The 17,423-nt window shown below is 55.3% G+C and overlaps 1 protein-coding gene across 3 annotated transcripts; it reads right to left on the bottom strand.

Moving 5' to 3' along the window:
* Positions 1-1,629: 1,629 nt before the first annotated feature.
* LOC104838893 (zinc-binding protein A33-like) lies at positions 1,630-7,680 on the bottom strand. 3 transcript variants are annotated; one of them, XM_010578919.1, is made up of 7 exons: positions 7,669-7,680; positions 6,746-7,020; positions 6,074-6,169; positions 4,136-4,369; positions 3,708-3,727; positions 2,808-2,923; positions 1,630-2,699 (listed from the first exon to the last, which is right to left on the bottom strand). In XM_010578919.1, the coding sequence occupies exons 2-7, from the start codon at positions 7,016-7,018 to the stop codon at positions 2,155-2,157; spliced, it is 1,284 nt and encodes a 427-aa protein (XP_010577221.1). In that variant the 5' UTR covers positions 7,019-7,020; positions 7,669-7,680; the 3' UTR covers positions 1,630-2,154. The 3 variants fall into 3 exon arrangements, with proteins under 3 accessions (XP_010577221.1, XP_010577219.1, XP_010577220.1); XM_010578917.1 differs by having other exon boundaries at positions 7,648-7,680; XM_010578918.1 differs by having other exon boundaries at positions 7,638-7,676.
* Positions 7,681-17,423: the final 9,743 nt, after the last annotated feature.

Consider the following 17,423-nt stretch of genomic DNA (forward strand, 5'->3'; position numbering starts at 1 on the left):
GCCCCCCCCCCCCCCCCCCCAGCCGCAGCTCCCTGCTGCAATCAAACCAGCCTCACCTTCCCGCTGAGGCTCCCAGCCGTTGCAGGGGGGGATGACAGCCCCGCTCACAGCAGCATTTCCAAGCCAACAGCTCTTTCTTCTCTACTCTTATTTCAGCTGAGGCTGGAGGGCAGTGAGAGGACGAGGCAGGAGGTGGGAGAGGAGGCCGAGTCCAGCGCAGGGGCTCAGCAGGGAGGGAGCAGAGCTCGCTCACCAGCTAAAGCCCAGCTGGGGACCGGGAGGGAGCAGAAACCCCTGGCATCCCCTCCAAGCACACCCGGCCCCCGAGTAAGGCTGCACAGAGCAGCAGCTTCCCAATAACTGGGTCCCCTCTGCACCCACCTCCACCCCATGCCTGCAGAGCCCCAGGCTGCCTAGTGCTTCTGCACAGGAGGGCACGTCTGCCTGCATCTTGCATGGATCATCCTCCCCTCCGGCTGAGCACAAAGTCTTTTCCTGCCCCGGCACAGGCATTAAGCAACCCCAAAACCAGGTACTACAGCAGAGCCCAGCCCTGGCACACTGCAGCGGTGATGCACAGGAGGGGGGAATGTCACTCGTGGCACTGTGGGAGGACAGGGTCCCCTGTCCCATCCCCGCTGGGCAGGGGAATGACCAGTGAAAGACTTGCTTTGACAAATGTCCCTGTGCCCAGCTGTGGGAGCTGGAAAGCCCTCACACCGAGCCCTTTCTACAGCACAGAAAGTTGAGCCTCTGCAGAGGAGGAATTTGCAGGCTCCAGCCAGCACCGGAGCTACACAGGATCAGGGTAGCTCTGGCCTCTGCTTTGACCCTGGAATGAACTTGAGTGGGATAAACATGACAATTCCACCCACCCCAGGCACTGCCATCCTCCCTCCCACCCATCACTCCCACCAGCCAGGCTGGGACCCACCCCAGTACCTCCTGCCTCAAGTCGACTCTGGTGACTTGTGAGCAAGGCACGGACATGGCCAGCACCCCGCCAGCATAAACTGCAGCAGCCAAATCCACTCCACTTGCCCCCCCAGGAGCCCAAGGCCACCCTCCCACAGGGGCAGGGCTGCCAGTGGGGCAAAGAGCCATGCTGGGACCACCTGCTCCCAGCAGCAAAGGCTGCCCGGGCTTTTGTGAAGTTCACCTGAAATGGGACTTTTGCCTTTTTCACATCTACACATCCTTAAGACCCAGCCAGGCCAGAGGAGACCAAATCTTAAAACCCAAGAGCCTAAGGCCAGGGCTGGGCTCAGACAGACCTCCCTACCCCATGGGGCTGCCAAACCCCCACCCTATTCCCAAGCAGCCTGACACAGGGGGGGTAAGCAAAAGACCAAAAGCTGCTGCAAGATGTGCAGGCAACACTCCAAGGGAAGGGCTGAGTGAGAGCAGTGGCTCTTTCGTGCCTCCTGTGCTGCAAGCAGAGAGAAGGAGCCCAGGCTGGAAGCAGGGACCAGGGGGCTGCTCTGTTCCCTCAGGCTGTGCTGCACCCCAGTACGATAGATTCCACCTCCCCCAGCATGCAAGCCATAAGCAGGTCCAGCAGGCAGTGGTTTGTCTAATGAGCTTTAATGGTGATCAAGTAGAAGGGAGGCAGCACCGCCATGCCCTGTAGTGGGTCCCACACCGTTCACCGAGCTCCCTCTGCCGCCAGCCCGGAGCCCTTCCCCAAGAAGCTCTTTGGGCAGAGGTAGCCCATCACTGGGACACAGAGCTGAGCGTCAAGAGGCACCTGATGGTGCTCCAGAACCAGTGCCCTCCTCCACAGGGTTTACGGGTTGGAGCATGGAGGGACAGGAGGTGCAAGCAGCCTGCTGCCACCTCCACTGCAGTCCTGTGGCTGTGGTTACTGAACTGTGCAATGCTCAGGCACGGAAGGTTGTTCTTCAAGGAGTGCCAGGCACCTCCGGGAATGCAGCGTGGTACCTGCAGCCCATGGCACAGAGAAGGGAGGGCAGACAGGAGCTCAGAAGAGACTTACTCCTCTCCTTCCTCTCAAAACTGAATCCAAAACAGCCCCTCCAACACCCACCAGGTCCGTGTGTGCAAAACTGGCCTCCAGCATGGCCCCAGGCAGCCAGCCGGCAAAGACAAGGAGCCAGGCTGGTGTCCCCGAAGCTCCCCGCTCCTCCTCGTCCCTCACAGGGCCAGGTGGCAAAGGCGCATGGGCTCCATGTTGGCCCCCCCGTCGCTGAAGCAGGTGCTGAAGAAGGGGCAGTATCTCTCCGCAGAGACCTGGTGGAAGGTGAAGAGGTGGGACATGTCCCCGGCATTGAAGAAGGTGACAGTGCCCTCCTGGCAGTCCAGGAAGACCCCCACTTTCCGGGGGGGGCGTTGGGGAGTCAGGCGCACCCAGGGGGTGGCGGTGGCCCAGTACTCGGTCCTGTTCCGCAGGCGAAGCGTCCAGTAGCCGTTCTCCGGGCACAGCTTGACCTTTGCCGCCCGGTCCACAGCCTCGGCGGCCACCCCCAGGTCCCACTTGGTTTTGCTGCCCACCCAGACCTCCCAGTAGTGCCGGCCACTGTCAAAGGTCTGTGAGCCCAGGACATTGACACACTGACGGAAGCGCCGAGGGCTACTGGGGACAGGCTGGGCTCGATTCCTCTCTGTCACTGCTGTCAGGTCTCTGGAGAAGACCAGGTTGGGGTGGGCTGACTCAGGGTCGAAGGTGAGCGGGGCAGGAGCTGTAGAGACATCGAGCATGGCATTTTACCCATTACATAATCCCTCTGCAGAGAATCCCCGGCCCTGCCACCATCCAGCACATCCATCCCTCACACCGATCCACTCACCGGGGCAGATGGACTGCAGCATCCGTCTCCAGAAGATGTACTGCAAGGGGCCGCTGCGGCTGTCCCTGTAGTGCTCCAGGTTGAAGGCAGGCTGGGTCTCAACGCGCACCGAGGGCCTGGAGCAGAGGGAATGGCAGTCAACCACTCCGCTGTGCCGCTAGTGAGGCACATGGGAAGAGCGTGGTCAGGACTGCATTGTGCTACCGGCATGTGACAGATTTGGTAAAGATGGGACACAAACCTCCCTGGCAGCTGCTTGCTCCGCCTGCTGCAGTGCTACCCCCAGCATGGCAAGTGGCTCGGGGCAGAAGTGTTGTGGACTGAGACAGATCTGGCAGCACCACTCATGGAGCAGTGACCCATGGCAGACCAGCACCCAGCACACCCAAACAGGACTCTTGCATGGGTGAACACACCAGGCCTGCAGAGCCAGGCTGCATCCCACTGCAGCTCCCAGGGAGGCAGGGGACAGGGACACACTCCCCTATGGCAGTTCTGGCCCTCAGCTACTTGCAGCCTCAGACAAACCTGCACCTCGGGGTCAGTTTTGCAGCCCTGTGAGTTGTAAGAGGCTAAGAAAGGGCAGAAATGCCAAAGCACCCAAGTCTGCGGCATCAGCCTTGCTCCTGCTTGCAGCATGCGTGGCTCTTGCATCCATTCCAAACCAGCATGTCTCCTCCACCTGCTCTTCCAGCCCAGCCATCTAAACACACACGCTCCCTGGGAAGAGCGTCCAACATGCTGGGGACCAGCCCCCACGTGGCACAGCACCAGCAGCTCGCTGAGCAATTTGTGATGCTTTTAAAACTTGAGATAAGATCCCTCCCCCATGTGGCCCCAGCCAGGGACAGAGATAAGCTCCTGAAAAGGGAATTGGCTTCTTTCATGCCAGACACGTACCTGATATCCAGGCTCTCCACCTGCAGTGAGGAGCAGAGAGAATTAGCAGTCACTGTCTGTAATTCATGTAGCTGCACAAATAAACTCCCTGTCCTGCCTCCTGCTGTCATGCAGCAGAGAGAGACGAAACCAACCTACCAGGACCCACACCCTGGGGGAAACTGACGGGGCACTGGGGCCAAGGCAATTTCACAGGGGTGACAGAGAAGGAGTAAGGCTCCCAAGACCCACCACATCTGAGAGATCACCAGACCCTTTGTGGCTAAAGCCTCCAGACTCCAAGGGATTGGGGTTGATAATCCAGAGGGATGGCAGTGAGAACAACTTCCAGGTACAGCCTAGTGCTGTCATTTAGAACTTTCCCCATCCCAAACTGGGATCCCGAAACATCCCTCAGCCTCCTGCCAGGGTCAGCCAAGCACACTCACCTCCAGCAACGAGACTTCTTCCATCTTGCTCAGGGTCTGCTCTATGCGTTCTATGTCCCTCTGAAGCACTGACATTCCCTCCTCCAACCGGTGGACGTCCCCATGCAGCTGTGCCATCGACTGCTCTTCCTTTTCACCCAGCTCTGCCAGCACAGCTCTCTCCTCTTCCTCCAAGATCTGATGAAGGCGGGCAAACTCTGCCCGGATCTTGAAGTTCAGCTCCCCAGACACCTTCTGAGCAGAGGGAAAAGGCAGAAGATGAGTCTGGCAACTACAACACACAAGGAGGTACACAGGATGGCTGGGCCCACTACCCTGCTTACAGAGTCTGGGAAATCAAAGAGTCTCAGACATACCCACAACTTCTTGGATAGAGAACAGGACACAAGGACAACTTTCAAGGTTGCAGAGCCAAAGGGGGAAAAAATAATAATAAATAAAAAATTAAAAAAACCCCTTGCACACAGCCACAGTGGGAGCCCACAGACCTCTCCCACACCACCAGGAATTTGCTTGTGTGCAATACTGGAGCTCTTTTGCTTTTCTGGAGCTGCAGACTCAGCTGTTCAGGTTAGTTAGGATTTATTTCAAATCGTGCCAGACTCCGCAGAGCTGCCTGACACTGGCAACTTGTTCTTTTTCTCCGATACCTCTGTCTCTCAGGGCTTCTGTTTGTATGGGAGAGACGGGGGAGCTGCACAAACTAATCTCTGTAGTTAAGGCTGATAAAATCCCATTCAGCTCTTTTCAGAGGTCACTTTTTTCCAGTTGTTTAGTCGGCCAGCCAGCCTTGTGGTGCTCTCACTGCCTTCCTGCCTGTTTACAAGAGACAGCCAATGACTTTTTATTTTCCCAATCTTTGAGCTTCTAATCTCTAAGTGCAACCTTAGCCCTCGTTATTTTCTTGAGGAGTGCTTCCTGAAATGCACATCCCTTTCTACCAGCAGGAAACCCATCTCCCCCAGAGTACATCTGAAGCTTCACCAGCCGGCACAGCACCCCAGTCTCCCTTTGCTCCAGCAGGTGCTTGTGCTGACACACCAGAACTGCAGAGGACATGCATGGCCTCCCTGTTCAGATCAGCAATTTGCTCCTTTACTCTTGAAACACGTCTGAGTCAGCTCTTCCACTGCAACAGGACATCAGCCACATGTGGTTATTTGCTAATACTTCTTCATTAACCTCAAAGGTCTATTCCAAATCTGGCAGTGGGACAGAGGTATGAAACAGTGCAGGCAGGGGGATCAGAGACTCCCATCAGAAGACAGTCTCCCATCAGTTTTATCTCACCTCTGAACTATTTCCGTTTTCCTTACTCTCCTTCCTTGGCTTTTAATACTTTTACATCACTCAAGAAGGAAACGCAGTCAGCCTGTGGCTGTTCTTGCTTCATTGATCAGTGACAAGTAGGCAGCCTGGTGCCACTCAAGCCCATAGAGAGCACTCAGGCTCCTCACATCATCTCGGAACTTCGCAGAGAATCCAAATGTGGTCCTTGTGACAAGTCCACTGCTCTCTGCAGTGCCAACACTGCTGCTGACCCAGCTTCTTCAGCTTTGCTGCCACCCCTTCAGACACACAAGAGGATTTTAGAGCTTCCAAGAATTAACCCTCTCCCAAAGTGGCAGCGCTGCAGGGCCCAAACAGGCTGCTCAGCTGACAGCTCTCACCACTCGTCCTGTCTCAGCTCTGCTGTACCAACGCACCTTGTAAATGCTGTATTAATGACTGCTTAATGGCTCTTCGCAAAGCCTCTACTGAATGTTCAGTATTGATGGGCTTTGGCCTACATATGGGGGAGTTTGTTCAGATCCCTACATAGTTATTCGACTAGATTGGTACAAGAAGCTGAGCTAAATCTCAGCTGAAGTGATACACAGATCCTCTATGAACATTAATCCAGAGGCTGTACAAAAAGCAGCTATCACAGGGCGTTACCGTCAGGCCACAGATCTCTTCCTGCGTCGCACGCTTCCTCCGCAAGAAGTTCTCCATCTCCTTCTGACGAGCTTGCAAAGCATCTTCCAGGTGCTTCTGCAGGAACAAGGAAAAGAAGGTGAGGAGACCATTTCACTGCTCTGCTGTGATTCAGGACCAATCCTAATTCCTGAGGCCAGCATTAGAGGGAAGCTGCAACAAGATTTCTTATAAAGAAAGGTACTAAGAAGAAAGCACCTGATGCACAGGCTTGAGAACCTTGTAAGTGTGCACATAATGAGACAAGTTTATTTTTAAGACTGGGAGCTCCAACCTGGGATATCTTGTTTGCAGAAGTTTTAAACCCTGTGTGCTGCGAACCAACTTGTGCAAGGACTGACCCTTCAGGCAGTACACCCGGCACAAGCAGTCTTCACCCCTGGCTGCGTGGTCCCTACACGAGAAACAACGAGGCTGCAGTAGAAGTCAGGCACAGCAGTGAGGGAAAACAAATGCAAGAGAAGAAAGTGTCTGAAAGACAGGCAGCTGGAAGGAAATAGGGAGAGGGAATGAGTAAGGAAGAGACAAAGATGTCACTGCACTCGGGTCAGGTGAGGCACGCACAGGGGTCCCCGGCACAGGGCTCACGTGGTGCCTGTCCCCTTCTCCCCCAGCCGAGCAGAAGCCACTCACCTGCATCTTGTGCCGGTGCTCCGTGGATCCGCAGCGCCGCACCTTCTCCACCAGCCCCGAGAGCAGGTAGTGGGTGCGGAAAGCCCGGCTGGGGAACTCTCGGCGGCACTGGGGGCAGGAGGGAACGCGGGTGCAGCTCTCCCAGTAGCCCTGGATGCAGGCCTTGCAGAAATGGTGCATGCAGTCCAGCATGACGGGCTCGCTGAAGAGTTCGCAGCAGATGGCACACGTCAGCTCCTCCCGCAGGCTCCGGTCCTGGCTCCTGCCGGCCATCCCTGCTGGCACACGGGAACCACCCTGAGTTTCCTGCCACCGCCATCCCCAAAATCCCCTTCCCTCTGAGCTAGAGCAGACTTCTCCCTCCCCTCACGCTGGGCTCTGCTGGGTGCTCTGGGGCAGGGTTTAGTTACCAACCCTTGGGTGAGAGGCGCAGGACCTGCCCAGGTGCCCCTCGGGCCTGTATCCAGCCCTGGAAAGCCCCAAACGGTGGGAATGAGAGAAAAGTCCTGGCAAAGGGTCAGTCCCTTTGCAGAAGAACAACCCTCCGCTTCCCATTACTCCAGCAAACCTACTCACAGGGACTGGCCGCGTGTCCCTGACAGGGCCCCGGCGAAGGGCTCACCCTGCCCAAGGGCTGCAAGCAGCCACCCCACAGCCTGGGGACCTCCTCAACCCCAGAGCCCGGCAGGGCCGTATCCTGCACCCCCCCCACCCCCGCCGCCATTGCGCTGCAAGGGGAGCCCACCTGCACCCCCCGGTGCGGCTTGAGGTGCGCACCCCGGCCTGCACCACGCAACCCCCGCTCCCCGGGGTACAGACCCGGGCATCCCGCGGCACCCACCGCCCTCAAAACCCTCGATGTCCCCCCCCGGGCCCCCTCCAGCCCACGCACCGCACCGCACCGCAGCCTCCCAACTTGGGACCTCCGCTCCGCCCCGCCCTGCCCGCGGACTGACACCCACCTCGACCAATCACCTTGCGGATGTACCGCCTACCCGTCCGTTCATTGGATGGAAGATGGGGCCGGGAGGGGCTCCGGCATGTGACATGATCACGTGTGCGGGGGGCGGGACAGCTGCCGCGGCCTCGCGGGCGCCGCCCGTGGGAGGGCGCGTGCTGTGCGGAGTTGCGTTGTTTTGAATTGCGTTGCATTGCGTTGCATTTCTTTGCGTTGCGTTGCATTTCATTGCGTTGCATTGCATTGCGTTGCGTTTCATTGCGTTGCGTTGCATTGCATTGTGTTGCGTTGCATTTCATTGCGTTGCGTTGCGTTTCATTGCGTTGCATTGCATTGCATTGCGTTGCATTGCATTGCATTGCATTTCATTGCGTTGCACTGGTCCTGTACTGCACTGCCCTTGAACTGCACTGCCCCTGCGCTGCCCCGCTGCTGCATTCAGCAACCAGAGCTTAGAAATAAGCCCTGGGGAAAAGCCTTCCTCTCTCCTCCCCGGTTTCCCTTAGCCAGAGGTCTGGAGCTTGCAGGAACTGAGCCAGCTCGCCAGCTCACGGGGCTTTCAAGAGGGCAACTCCAAGCAATGCTTTGGGGTCACGGCTTCAGGTTTTGCCCAGCAATCGCAGGGACTGCAGGCTTGTTAGCAAAAGAAAGAAGGAAGGGTTTTCAGCCTTGTGTGGTCACCTGATGGTGGGCCCTGGGATGTTGTGGGAAGTGGCAAACACTGGCGGACATGTGACAAAAATCACAAGAGCTTTCAATGCTGCAAGAAAAAACAAATAGAACCAAAAGGAGGGGAGGCTCAGCAACAAGCAACAGTTGCACAGGCCATCTATCTCCTAACTGCTGTTAGAGCATCCCCCCCAAATCTACCACCCTCCTCCTGCCACTGTTGCTCTATGTTTTCTCACCATTAGAGCAGTGCAATTAATGCAGAAAATGTTTCCACCCATCTTCATTTGCTTGTCCGAGGGAGTTTCCCAGCCTTTCTCTTGCGCCGTCTGTGCTTGCTCAGTGGCACGTGGCGGCAGTAGCCCCGCTTGCAGGCATCAGCCTCCCTCTTGTCTCCGCCAGCCCCGTGGGCTCACAAGCTCAGCCACAGCCCTGCGCTCACATTTGGACTTTAAGCATCGCTGACTACACGAGGAGCAATTGGTCCATGGGCAGGCAAGGTGCACCCCAGGCAGCCTCCTGCAACCACCTGGGCGCAAAGCAGAGATGAGCTGAAGTTCCTCTTTGCTCACCATCGCTCTGCAGAGCCCTGGCGTAGGCAGCGTGAATGCTGGAGTGCGTGGGGTGGGCTGGGGGTGCCCCCAGGGAAAGCGCTGAGCTCCAAGAGGTGCCGTGGACAAGTGGGGAGGATGCGGGCTGCTGTGAAAGTGCTCTGAGGCCTCTGGGTAGCCAAGCAAGCGGCATCTGTGGACATCAACAAGGTCAGGCCATACCCAAATATGCTGCCGGCCCTAACATGGTTATTCTGGGGGCTCAGGACCTCCTGGTTAAGCAACACAGGGGTTGGCTGCACCCTCCTGCTCTGGTCCCCATGGTGGCAGTGGGACAGAGATGCTCAGCCCCCGCTGCTCGCCGAGCACTGGGGACAAGAAGCACTTGCTGGGCAGGAATTGTTTCCGACAGGCTGAACCAGCTCCCATTGCTGCCCTTTTCTCCTTTCCACTGCACAACTCGGGGGGAGTCCCCGTGGGAATGTCACTGCGACGGTGAAACCGGGACCTAGGGATGACACAGGGCTGCAGGGATGACTGAACAGTCTCCGCTTAGCTGTGACTTAATGCGGCAGAACCTCACTCCCCACATTTACAGAGATTGGTGCTTCCAGTAGGCTGGATCTCACCGTGCAAACAGGCTGGGACTTGCCGGGAGCAGTGACCGCTGCCAGCCCATGGTGCTGCAGCCGCTGTGCCGGTGGGTAGCGCCTGCGCAGCGGGAGAGCCACGTGCCAGCAATTCCCAAGAAATAGCTGGCTTTGAACTGGTGGATTTTGGATGGGAGCTGAATCTTCTGTTTAGCTGCATCCTTTTGAGAGGGGAATAGCTTCATCATCCACGTCCAGCCTCTGATCTCCTGGATTTGCCGCTGTTTCTCCAGGACGCATTATAGCCTATGCATAGACACGCACATTAACACACACCCAAACCAGCAGCCAAGATGCCCAGCCCAGCACACGCAGCCTGGGGTGAGCCAGGGTGCTGTCCCTGACCTGTTGCAGCTTGCAGCACCATGGTCCATTATTCGTGCAGCTCTGCACAGAGGTAAAAGCATCAGTAATTGCTTTTCAGCAGAGATCTGGAATGTGCTGCAAAAGGTTCTGTTCCCCCAGCAGCCCGAGCCATCAGTGCTGGGAGATATCCCTGTGAATCAGCATCTGCGCTGTGTTTGGAGAGCTCGTCCCTCCCCGTGGGGCTGGTTACAGAGCCCAGGGAGGTGACAGCCCCCGGTCTGCACCTCCATACACCCCGGCGTAGCTGCAGGCATGTTGTTTGGAGAGAGTCCCTCTGTAGCGGGGTAACTGAAGCTTCACCCTTAAACAGCAGAATTTGGGATAGCTCAGCTGATGTTGAGCTCCCCTGTTAGCCCCAGCTGGAGCCTGGTCCTGGGCACTCTGTGCAACGGGAGCAGCGGGAGCATCCCACCGCTGCGGCACCGGGCTGGGTCCGTGCCAGCGGATACCCTGCCTCTGGGGCTGGCACGGGGCTGTGGGATGCTGCTGTCGTGGGAGCGATGCTCTGCACCAGGGCACGGTGCTGCCAGCTGGGTCCAGGTGCTGCAGGACACCCTGCAGCACCCAAGGGAGTCCTGAACCCCCTGATATCTTGACTCGATTTTCCCAAATAACTCCCCTTGCTGCCCACAGGACCGATCACCCATGTAAAATTGCTCACCTCCAACTTGGCAGGTTCGAGCTGCAAACGCAGGTTTTGGAGCCAAAGGAGGAGTGGCACCATTTTACTATGCACTGCAATAATCCATCCGTCCCAGGAGAAAGTTCTAATATAGGCGGGGATGTCCTCGTCATGGCCATTTCACTTTCTGGGACATCAACTACGAGGTCTAAAGCGAACGGTGAGTGGCAGTCATTTCCCAATGAACACGTCTCCCATCTGCGGATTGAAAACACACACCCGAGCGTCCCCTCGGACTCGAATTCTTGTTTAAGTGCTCCTGGCATCTCCTTCCTTTCAGCACTCACTTCAGTTGGCAATGTAGTATTTTTCTTTCTTTTTTTAGCATATTCCTCTCGGGAGGCTCCAAGCTCTGGGCTGGGACCTGAGAACGCTGTGTTTGGAGAGCCTGATTATGCGCTGGGGAGATGAAGGATAACGTGGATCGGGAAGGGTCTGGCTGAAAGCGCATGGGTTGGGTCCAAACCCCTTCGTGGTTCTCTGCTCCGTGCAGTAAACATGTATTCTTGGAGACGGGTGTCAGAGGCACTGTTTGGCCCTACAGAAAGAAGGGGTTGAAGTGGGAAGTGGTGTGGGTCCGGCTGCTGGAGGGCTTCACTGCGCTCCCAGCGATACATGAGTGGAAGGGGAAGAAACTGCTGATCTGCAGTATCAGTCCCTTGTGTCAGCTCTCCAAACGCAGGCAGGGAAGCTCAAGAGGGTTTGAGGTGGTTTGCATTTCCATTTCTCTGTTTCCCTTTGGTGTGAGTACAAATACACACCGAGGATTTTGGTTCCTCTGGATCCTGCTCTGCCCCACAGCTCTGCCTGAGCGGTGCCCGGCCGCAGGGCAGGGGAGGGGGCAGGGGCGTAAATTGGGGCTGGAGCCCTTGAGTCCTGCAATGGGGAGGTGCTGGGCAGCCCCTCGGCGGGTGACTCCTGTGCTCACTGGTCTGTGCCCCCCTGTACCCCCCAGCCTGTCCCCTGCAGAGTGGAAACTGGGAGGCAGGGGCTCCTCCAGCCACGGACATTGGGGCACGATGGTGGTTTTGGTGCGGCTGTGAGGGAACGAAGAGCAGCAGCACTTGGGTTTGAAAGCCCACATGTGGGACTTTGTTTTAAACACAGTCAAAAGACTTATCAGTCCTAGCCTCTGTCCTTACCCTGGGACCCTTCAGCGGTCCTTATTTCCACATTTCAGACACGGAGCTGAATTAAATCTGGTCATTTCCATGTGTTGACCTGGACAAGCCCCAGGGGAAGGACTCTAGGGGGTGAGGATGGGGCAGCCTGGAGCCAGTCCTTCCCGCTGCCCACGGCATCCCTGGCCAGGAGGGAGTGTGGTGCTGCTGGTCCAGGAGAAATCCCCAGACTCCTGACATCCCCAAAAGCAGGCTGCACCCCAGGAGGCTCCGCTTTGGTGGGCTCCTGCCAGCTCTCTCCTGCGCTGAGACCAGGAGGGAGGAAGAAATGGAAAGGGAAAGCAGCAAACAGAAAGAAAAAAGTGAAAGAAGAAGGGATGAGGTAAATCAAGGTAACAGCTGCGTCACCATTAATGAGGATTACGCATCCCTCTGTGACCTCAGCTGCAGGGATATGATTTAAAGGCCTCGGTTAGAAAAGCGAGTAGGAAATGAAGCAATGCTCCGAGATATGATATCTTGGGATAAATAGCTGGAGGAGGAGGGTGACCAAAGGGTAGGCCGTTATTTGCCAATATTTTCTTCCCAGGCCCGAATGACACTGCTGTTTTGCTAAGGCCAGAGCCTTGTGCTCTGAAGGTGTCCGACTGGCCCCAAGTACCCCCATGAACTGGCAACCATGGTCCAGATAAACCAGATGGAGATGGTGAGAGGTGTTGAGCAGGTTCAAAACATCCCAAACATGCTATGAAAGGACCCAGGTCAAGTAAGGCCAGTGATCTAAAGGTTTGTGTCATTTTTGTCCCTCGTGTGTCCAGGAGCTTGTGGAGAAGGTTTGGGGATCAGCATGGACAAATCCATCCCCTACTGCACGGAGGGAGGGAGTTTGCACCATGGGACTGGGGCTTTTCTGAGCCCTTGGATGCTGCATGGCTCTGGGGGCAGTGGGGCTGTGGGAGGGTTTAACCCACAGCCCACTGGTGATGGCAGGTAGGAAAAAGGTCCTGGAACAGGCACAGGAGGATGAACGCTGCTTAATCGTGTTTTTTTTCCCAGGGATGCTCGAATAGCTGAATTCCTAGGGACCAGATTCACATGGCTGCTGAACTTCTCAGCCCAGTCTCCCTCCCCAGGACTCCTCGTGTAAATCATCACGAGCCGGCCCACCAGGCAGTCTGACACGCCAAGATGTGAGATTCCCCATGCCGCCCCTCCGGGCAGCCAGGAATCCACATTTGCATTCCACCAGCATCCTTCAGCTCCCCACACCCAGGCGCCAAAACCAGGACATTTCTGCAAATATTAACATTTCTGGCTCCCACTTGTTTGCCTGTTTATTCTGAGCTATGCATGTAACCCCTCTGATATTCCACACACAGCACAGGGCTTGGCCAAAACAGCTTTGTCCTCTCAGCCTTCCACACGATGGGTCATGCTTCAGCTCCTCAGCCAGCCCATTACCTGGTCCCTGGGTGAAGGATGCCCCGTAATGCTCTTCTCCTGCACTTGGATGCCTGGGTCGTGGTGAGGTTGCTGAGCATTCACAGATGTGTCGAGCTGCCTCTGCAGGGCCTGAAGCACATAGATATTTTTGGTTGTTGTTGTTTTGTTTGGGTTTTTTTGAGGTTTCTGACCTCAGCTCTGTACAGCAGGGATGTGGGGAAGATCTTCATGAGCTAACCCTACAAAAATGGGCTGGACAGGCTTGGCTGCTCAAGGTGCTCGAGTCTTTTGTTGGTTAGTATCCATATTCCACAGTCAGAACACAGTAGCCAAGAAATCCATCCCTGTGGTCACATCAGATCCCCAGATTGCTTTCCCCTGGCTGGTCTGAGGCTGTTTGCTATATTCATTACTTGCATTAGAGACGGCCACAGAGCCCAGTTCTCTGCAGCACCCCCCGATGCCACATATGAAAGTTTTCAGCCCATTTGGTGGAGATGGAGAGAATTCATTTACCATCATGCAGCCTTCAAAAGCCAAGGGATGTTTCTGTAGAAGACCCCACAAGAACAATATCTCTCAGTGCAGCATTTCACACAAAACACAGGTTATTGGGCATAAAGGCATGAAGGCGGCTGCTGGTGATGGGGAGGAGTACAGGAAGGACGAGTGGTCAAACCAGTGCGGTCCTGGGAATATTGCAGAAATCTTCTGACCCGTTCCCAGTGTCTGTACTGGTGAGGCTGTGGTGGTGCTCGGTCGGGCAGCTCGCTGCCACCCAAGCCCTGTGCTGGAGCTGTGCCGAACAGCCCCGGGGCCACCATGGGAGGCAGCCAGGCTGAAGCCGCGGCCGGAGGCAAGCGGTAGCCTTCAGGCGACTGCATCTCCTGCCTCCAGTTTTGACAGCAAGGTAGACACCGAGAGTGATGATCTTACCACGGGGATGAATGGATCTTTTTCAGAACCCCGCTCTTTGCTCCTCATTCAAGGTTCACAGACTGGTTTAATTTGTAAGAGGAGCTAGGCAGGTTCCTTCTCCCTCCTTTTCAAGGGGAATAAGCTGAGGCACTGCCTTGCCCAGGACAGCTGTCAAAACAGGGAGCAACCCATCCCGGAGACATGGTGCCAGGGCCCCTGCTACCTTTCCCCTTTCTCCGGCTACCAGGGCTGGCTGCGCTCCTCTACTTTGCTCTGCGAAATGATGATGCACACCGCTCTGGTTCTCGAATGAGGGTGTCATGGGAGGCTGTGCATCTTCTGCCCAGAGTGAATGTCACCCTGAAGGAATGTGGTTTTCCCTCCTGGAAGCTGAGCACCACATGCTGCAGCATTTGAAAGCCCTGAGTGCTCACAGAGGCAATGTTGTGCAAAGCTCTATTTCCCCTGGCACCTTAAATACCTTTAGCACCTGGGGAGAAATAAGTCTCTTCTTCCTCCTGCATGAAATGGCTTTTGAAGTGGATTTTCAGGCTCTAGACTCACCTCCCTCATGTGTCTGGTCCGAGCTCTTCAGTGGAGGCAGAGAGGAAACACTGCTCATCGAATAATAAATTGCAGGCACGCGCTCCCCTGAGCAGTTGTTTGGAAAGTGTCCCACATGCCTCGTGCCAAATTTGCTGGCCAGGGAAGCGCAGTGGTATTAGCATGTTCCAGTTAATTAGGGTTGTGAGCTGTCCTTTTCATCGCCTGGAAGAGCTGAAAGAAGGACAAACCCGGAGCGCTGCCTTTATAAGGCTTTGTGCTTTCCAGCACAGTCTCCGCTCAGCTTGTGCATGCTCTGCTCGTACCCTGGGGATGCTGCTCGTTCTCGTGGGGGACTCGGTGTCATACCTATCTATCAGTGTCAGACGGTGGCTTCTGAGTCACATTTCTGGGGAACAGGGAGCCAAATCCCTGGCTTTGTATCGGGAGTGGATCTGACCCTCCTGCCCCGGTGTGAAAAGCCACCAGCAGTGCCCATGTGCACCGACACTGCCGCCGGCCCAGCACCACGGAGCTGAGCGTGGCGTGGATAAGCTGCTCCTTGCTGACAGCTGATGTGGGTCACTACGGGACTGGGAAAGAGGAAGCGAGGTAGTGAAGCAGCAAACACGATGCTGCTGCCTTTATGGTGGTGCTGAGCACCGGAGCTCAGCTCCTGGCAACCTGGTGCCTTTCGGCAGCATGAAGCCCATAGAAAACAAGCCATACCCTCAATTTTTCCCGGGCGCTTGCATTGCCTTCAGTATTGACACTTAGGTAGAGTTTAGGCTGGGGCTGCCATCAGCGCATCCAGCTCTGCCTGCTCTCACTGCCGCAACCCAACATTTATAGCACTGTTTGTCGTCTTGAGAGTGACAGACTGGCCACAGATTTGTAACTTCACCATGGGACTATGAAGCAGGAGTATCCAGCCTGGGAGAGCAAGAGCCTGATCGCAGAACATGCTGCCTAAATTAAATGGGCAACTTAGAAAGAAATCCCTCGAGGTAGAAGTGTCTTCCCTCAGCTGTCCTAGCAAGGCACATCCAAGCACCCAGTCTCCCGTAGTGCACGTAGCCCACTGCTCTGTGTGTGTCTGTGCCAGAGTGAAGCATTTTTATCACCTCTTTTACTTACAGGGAACTGAGAGACATCAAGGGATTTGCCCAAAGTCAGACAAGGAGTCTGTGACAGACTGGGAAACACGCTCTTACCCAAAAACTCATCCAGATTTCTAGTTTATCTGGACAACTGCTGGTGTACAATGTGTCGTATTTTTGCAATCCCGGGTCTGGAGAGCTTATCTGACTGCAATTATGCTCTTCTGCAGAAGCTGTTTTCTAGCTGGCTCGGTACACAAACAACAAGCAACCCTCTAATAAATTAGCAAAGCTTTGAGTGCGGTGACTTGCAGAAATGGCAACTAAATGCAGGGGCTGGTTCTGGGCTCAGAGGTGCTGGTGTCTGCCTGGAGGAACCCTGCCAAGCTGCCCAGAGTCCTTCTGCCCTGATGTGAGGATGACCAGGGGATTTTGTGTGTTGGAGGGAGATCCAGGGGTGGGAAGGGAGTGGAAGAGGTAAACCCTCGTCAGCATTAATCAACTTAAGCAAATGAACCCTGTGAGTTTGCCCCAAGTAGAGCCCTGTCCCCACCTGCTCCCAGCTCTGCCAGGAGCTGAAGCATGGTGATGTGTGTCCTCTTTGGTAGGACACAAACCCCATTAATCTCTTTCCATCTGATCTCTTCTGTCCTGGCTCACTGACCCTCGTCCTGAAGACACACTCAGTGTCCCCATCTTCTGCCTGCCCTGAAGGAGGGCAGAGCTCCCACAGTTCCAAGACAACCCACACAGCTCGTTTCTTCTTCTGCTTCTCCAGTGCCTCTCATTGCAGTATCAGATCGCTCAGGTATTTCAGCAAAACCTTGTCCCTGATGCTCTCTCTGCTCCTCCACTAATTCCTGAAATGTTCATATGGGGACAAAAAGCAGTTACGAAATGAGAACCTGCTTTTAAATTCAGAGAGGGTGCAGACAGCTTTTTATCCTCCCTCCCACCTCTGAGCAGCTTTGTGGCTAATTTAGTTCCCAAATGCATCACAGACTCCCAAATCTGCTGCATCCGTGAACTCCGGGGCTCAAATGGAAAAGGGGCTTTAGTGTTACCACAACATGCTGATGCTTCTGAGGCTGCTTAGCAAAACACAGGCTTGACACTGCAGGAAGGAGCAGTGGAAATATTTTGGTTACATGCAGGTGGAATTAAACAGATGTTTGAGAAATGAAAAGCTGCTTTTTTTAAGTATGTCAGTGTTGCTGCTCCAGATGAAGCAGGATGAACTGGAGCATCTGGAAGCCTTGGTAACAGATTTCTTAGAGATTTCTCCCAGGGAGTGATCAGATAACATGCCTTCCTTATATGACAGAAGTTGAGCTACAGAGTATGGTTTACAGCTGCAGGGTGTTCAGACCGAGGACCTGCCTGCTCTCTGAGGCAGAGCAGATTATGGGCCGATGAAAAGGCAGCCCTCTCCTCTGCCCTATTTCTCAGCTTTTTGACATGATTTTTGTTCCCTGAAGCATAAAATTCATTGTTGTATTCTCGGAAGAGCCGGTGAGCAGACTCGCTTTTGCCTAATCAAAGCCCAACCACTGGGAAAGGCTTTTGGGCTGCAAAGATCCTTTGAACAATCCCATCGTGTTTGAAAGGACACGAGGCTCCCGGGACACCTGTGCAGGCATTTATGTGTACCCAGCCTGAGTGTGCAAATACCCCAGG

Source organism: Haliaeetus leucocephalus, unplaced genomic scaffold (genome assembly GCF_000737465.1).
Source record: "Haliaeetus leucocephalus isolate CR32 unplaced genomic scaffold, Haliaeetus_leucocephalus-4.0 Scaffold656, whole genome shotgun sequence".
Lineage (NCBI taxonomy): Eukaryota > Metazoa > Chordata > Aves > Accipitriformes > Accipitridae > Haliaeetus > Haliaeetus leucocephalus.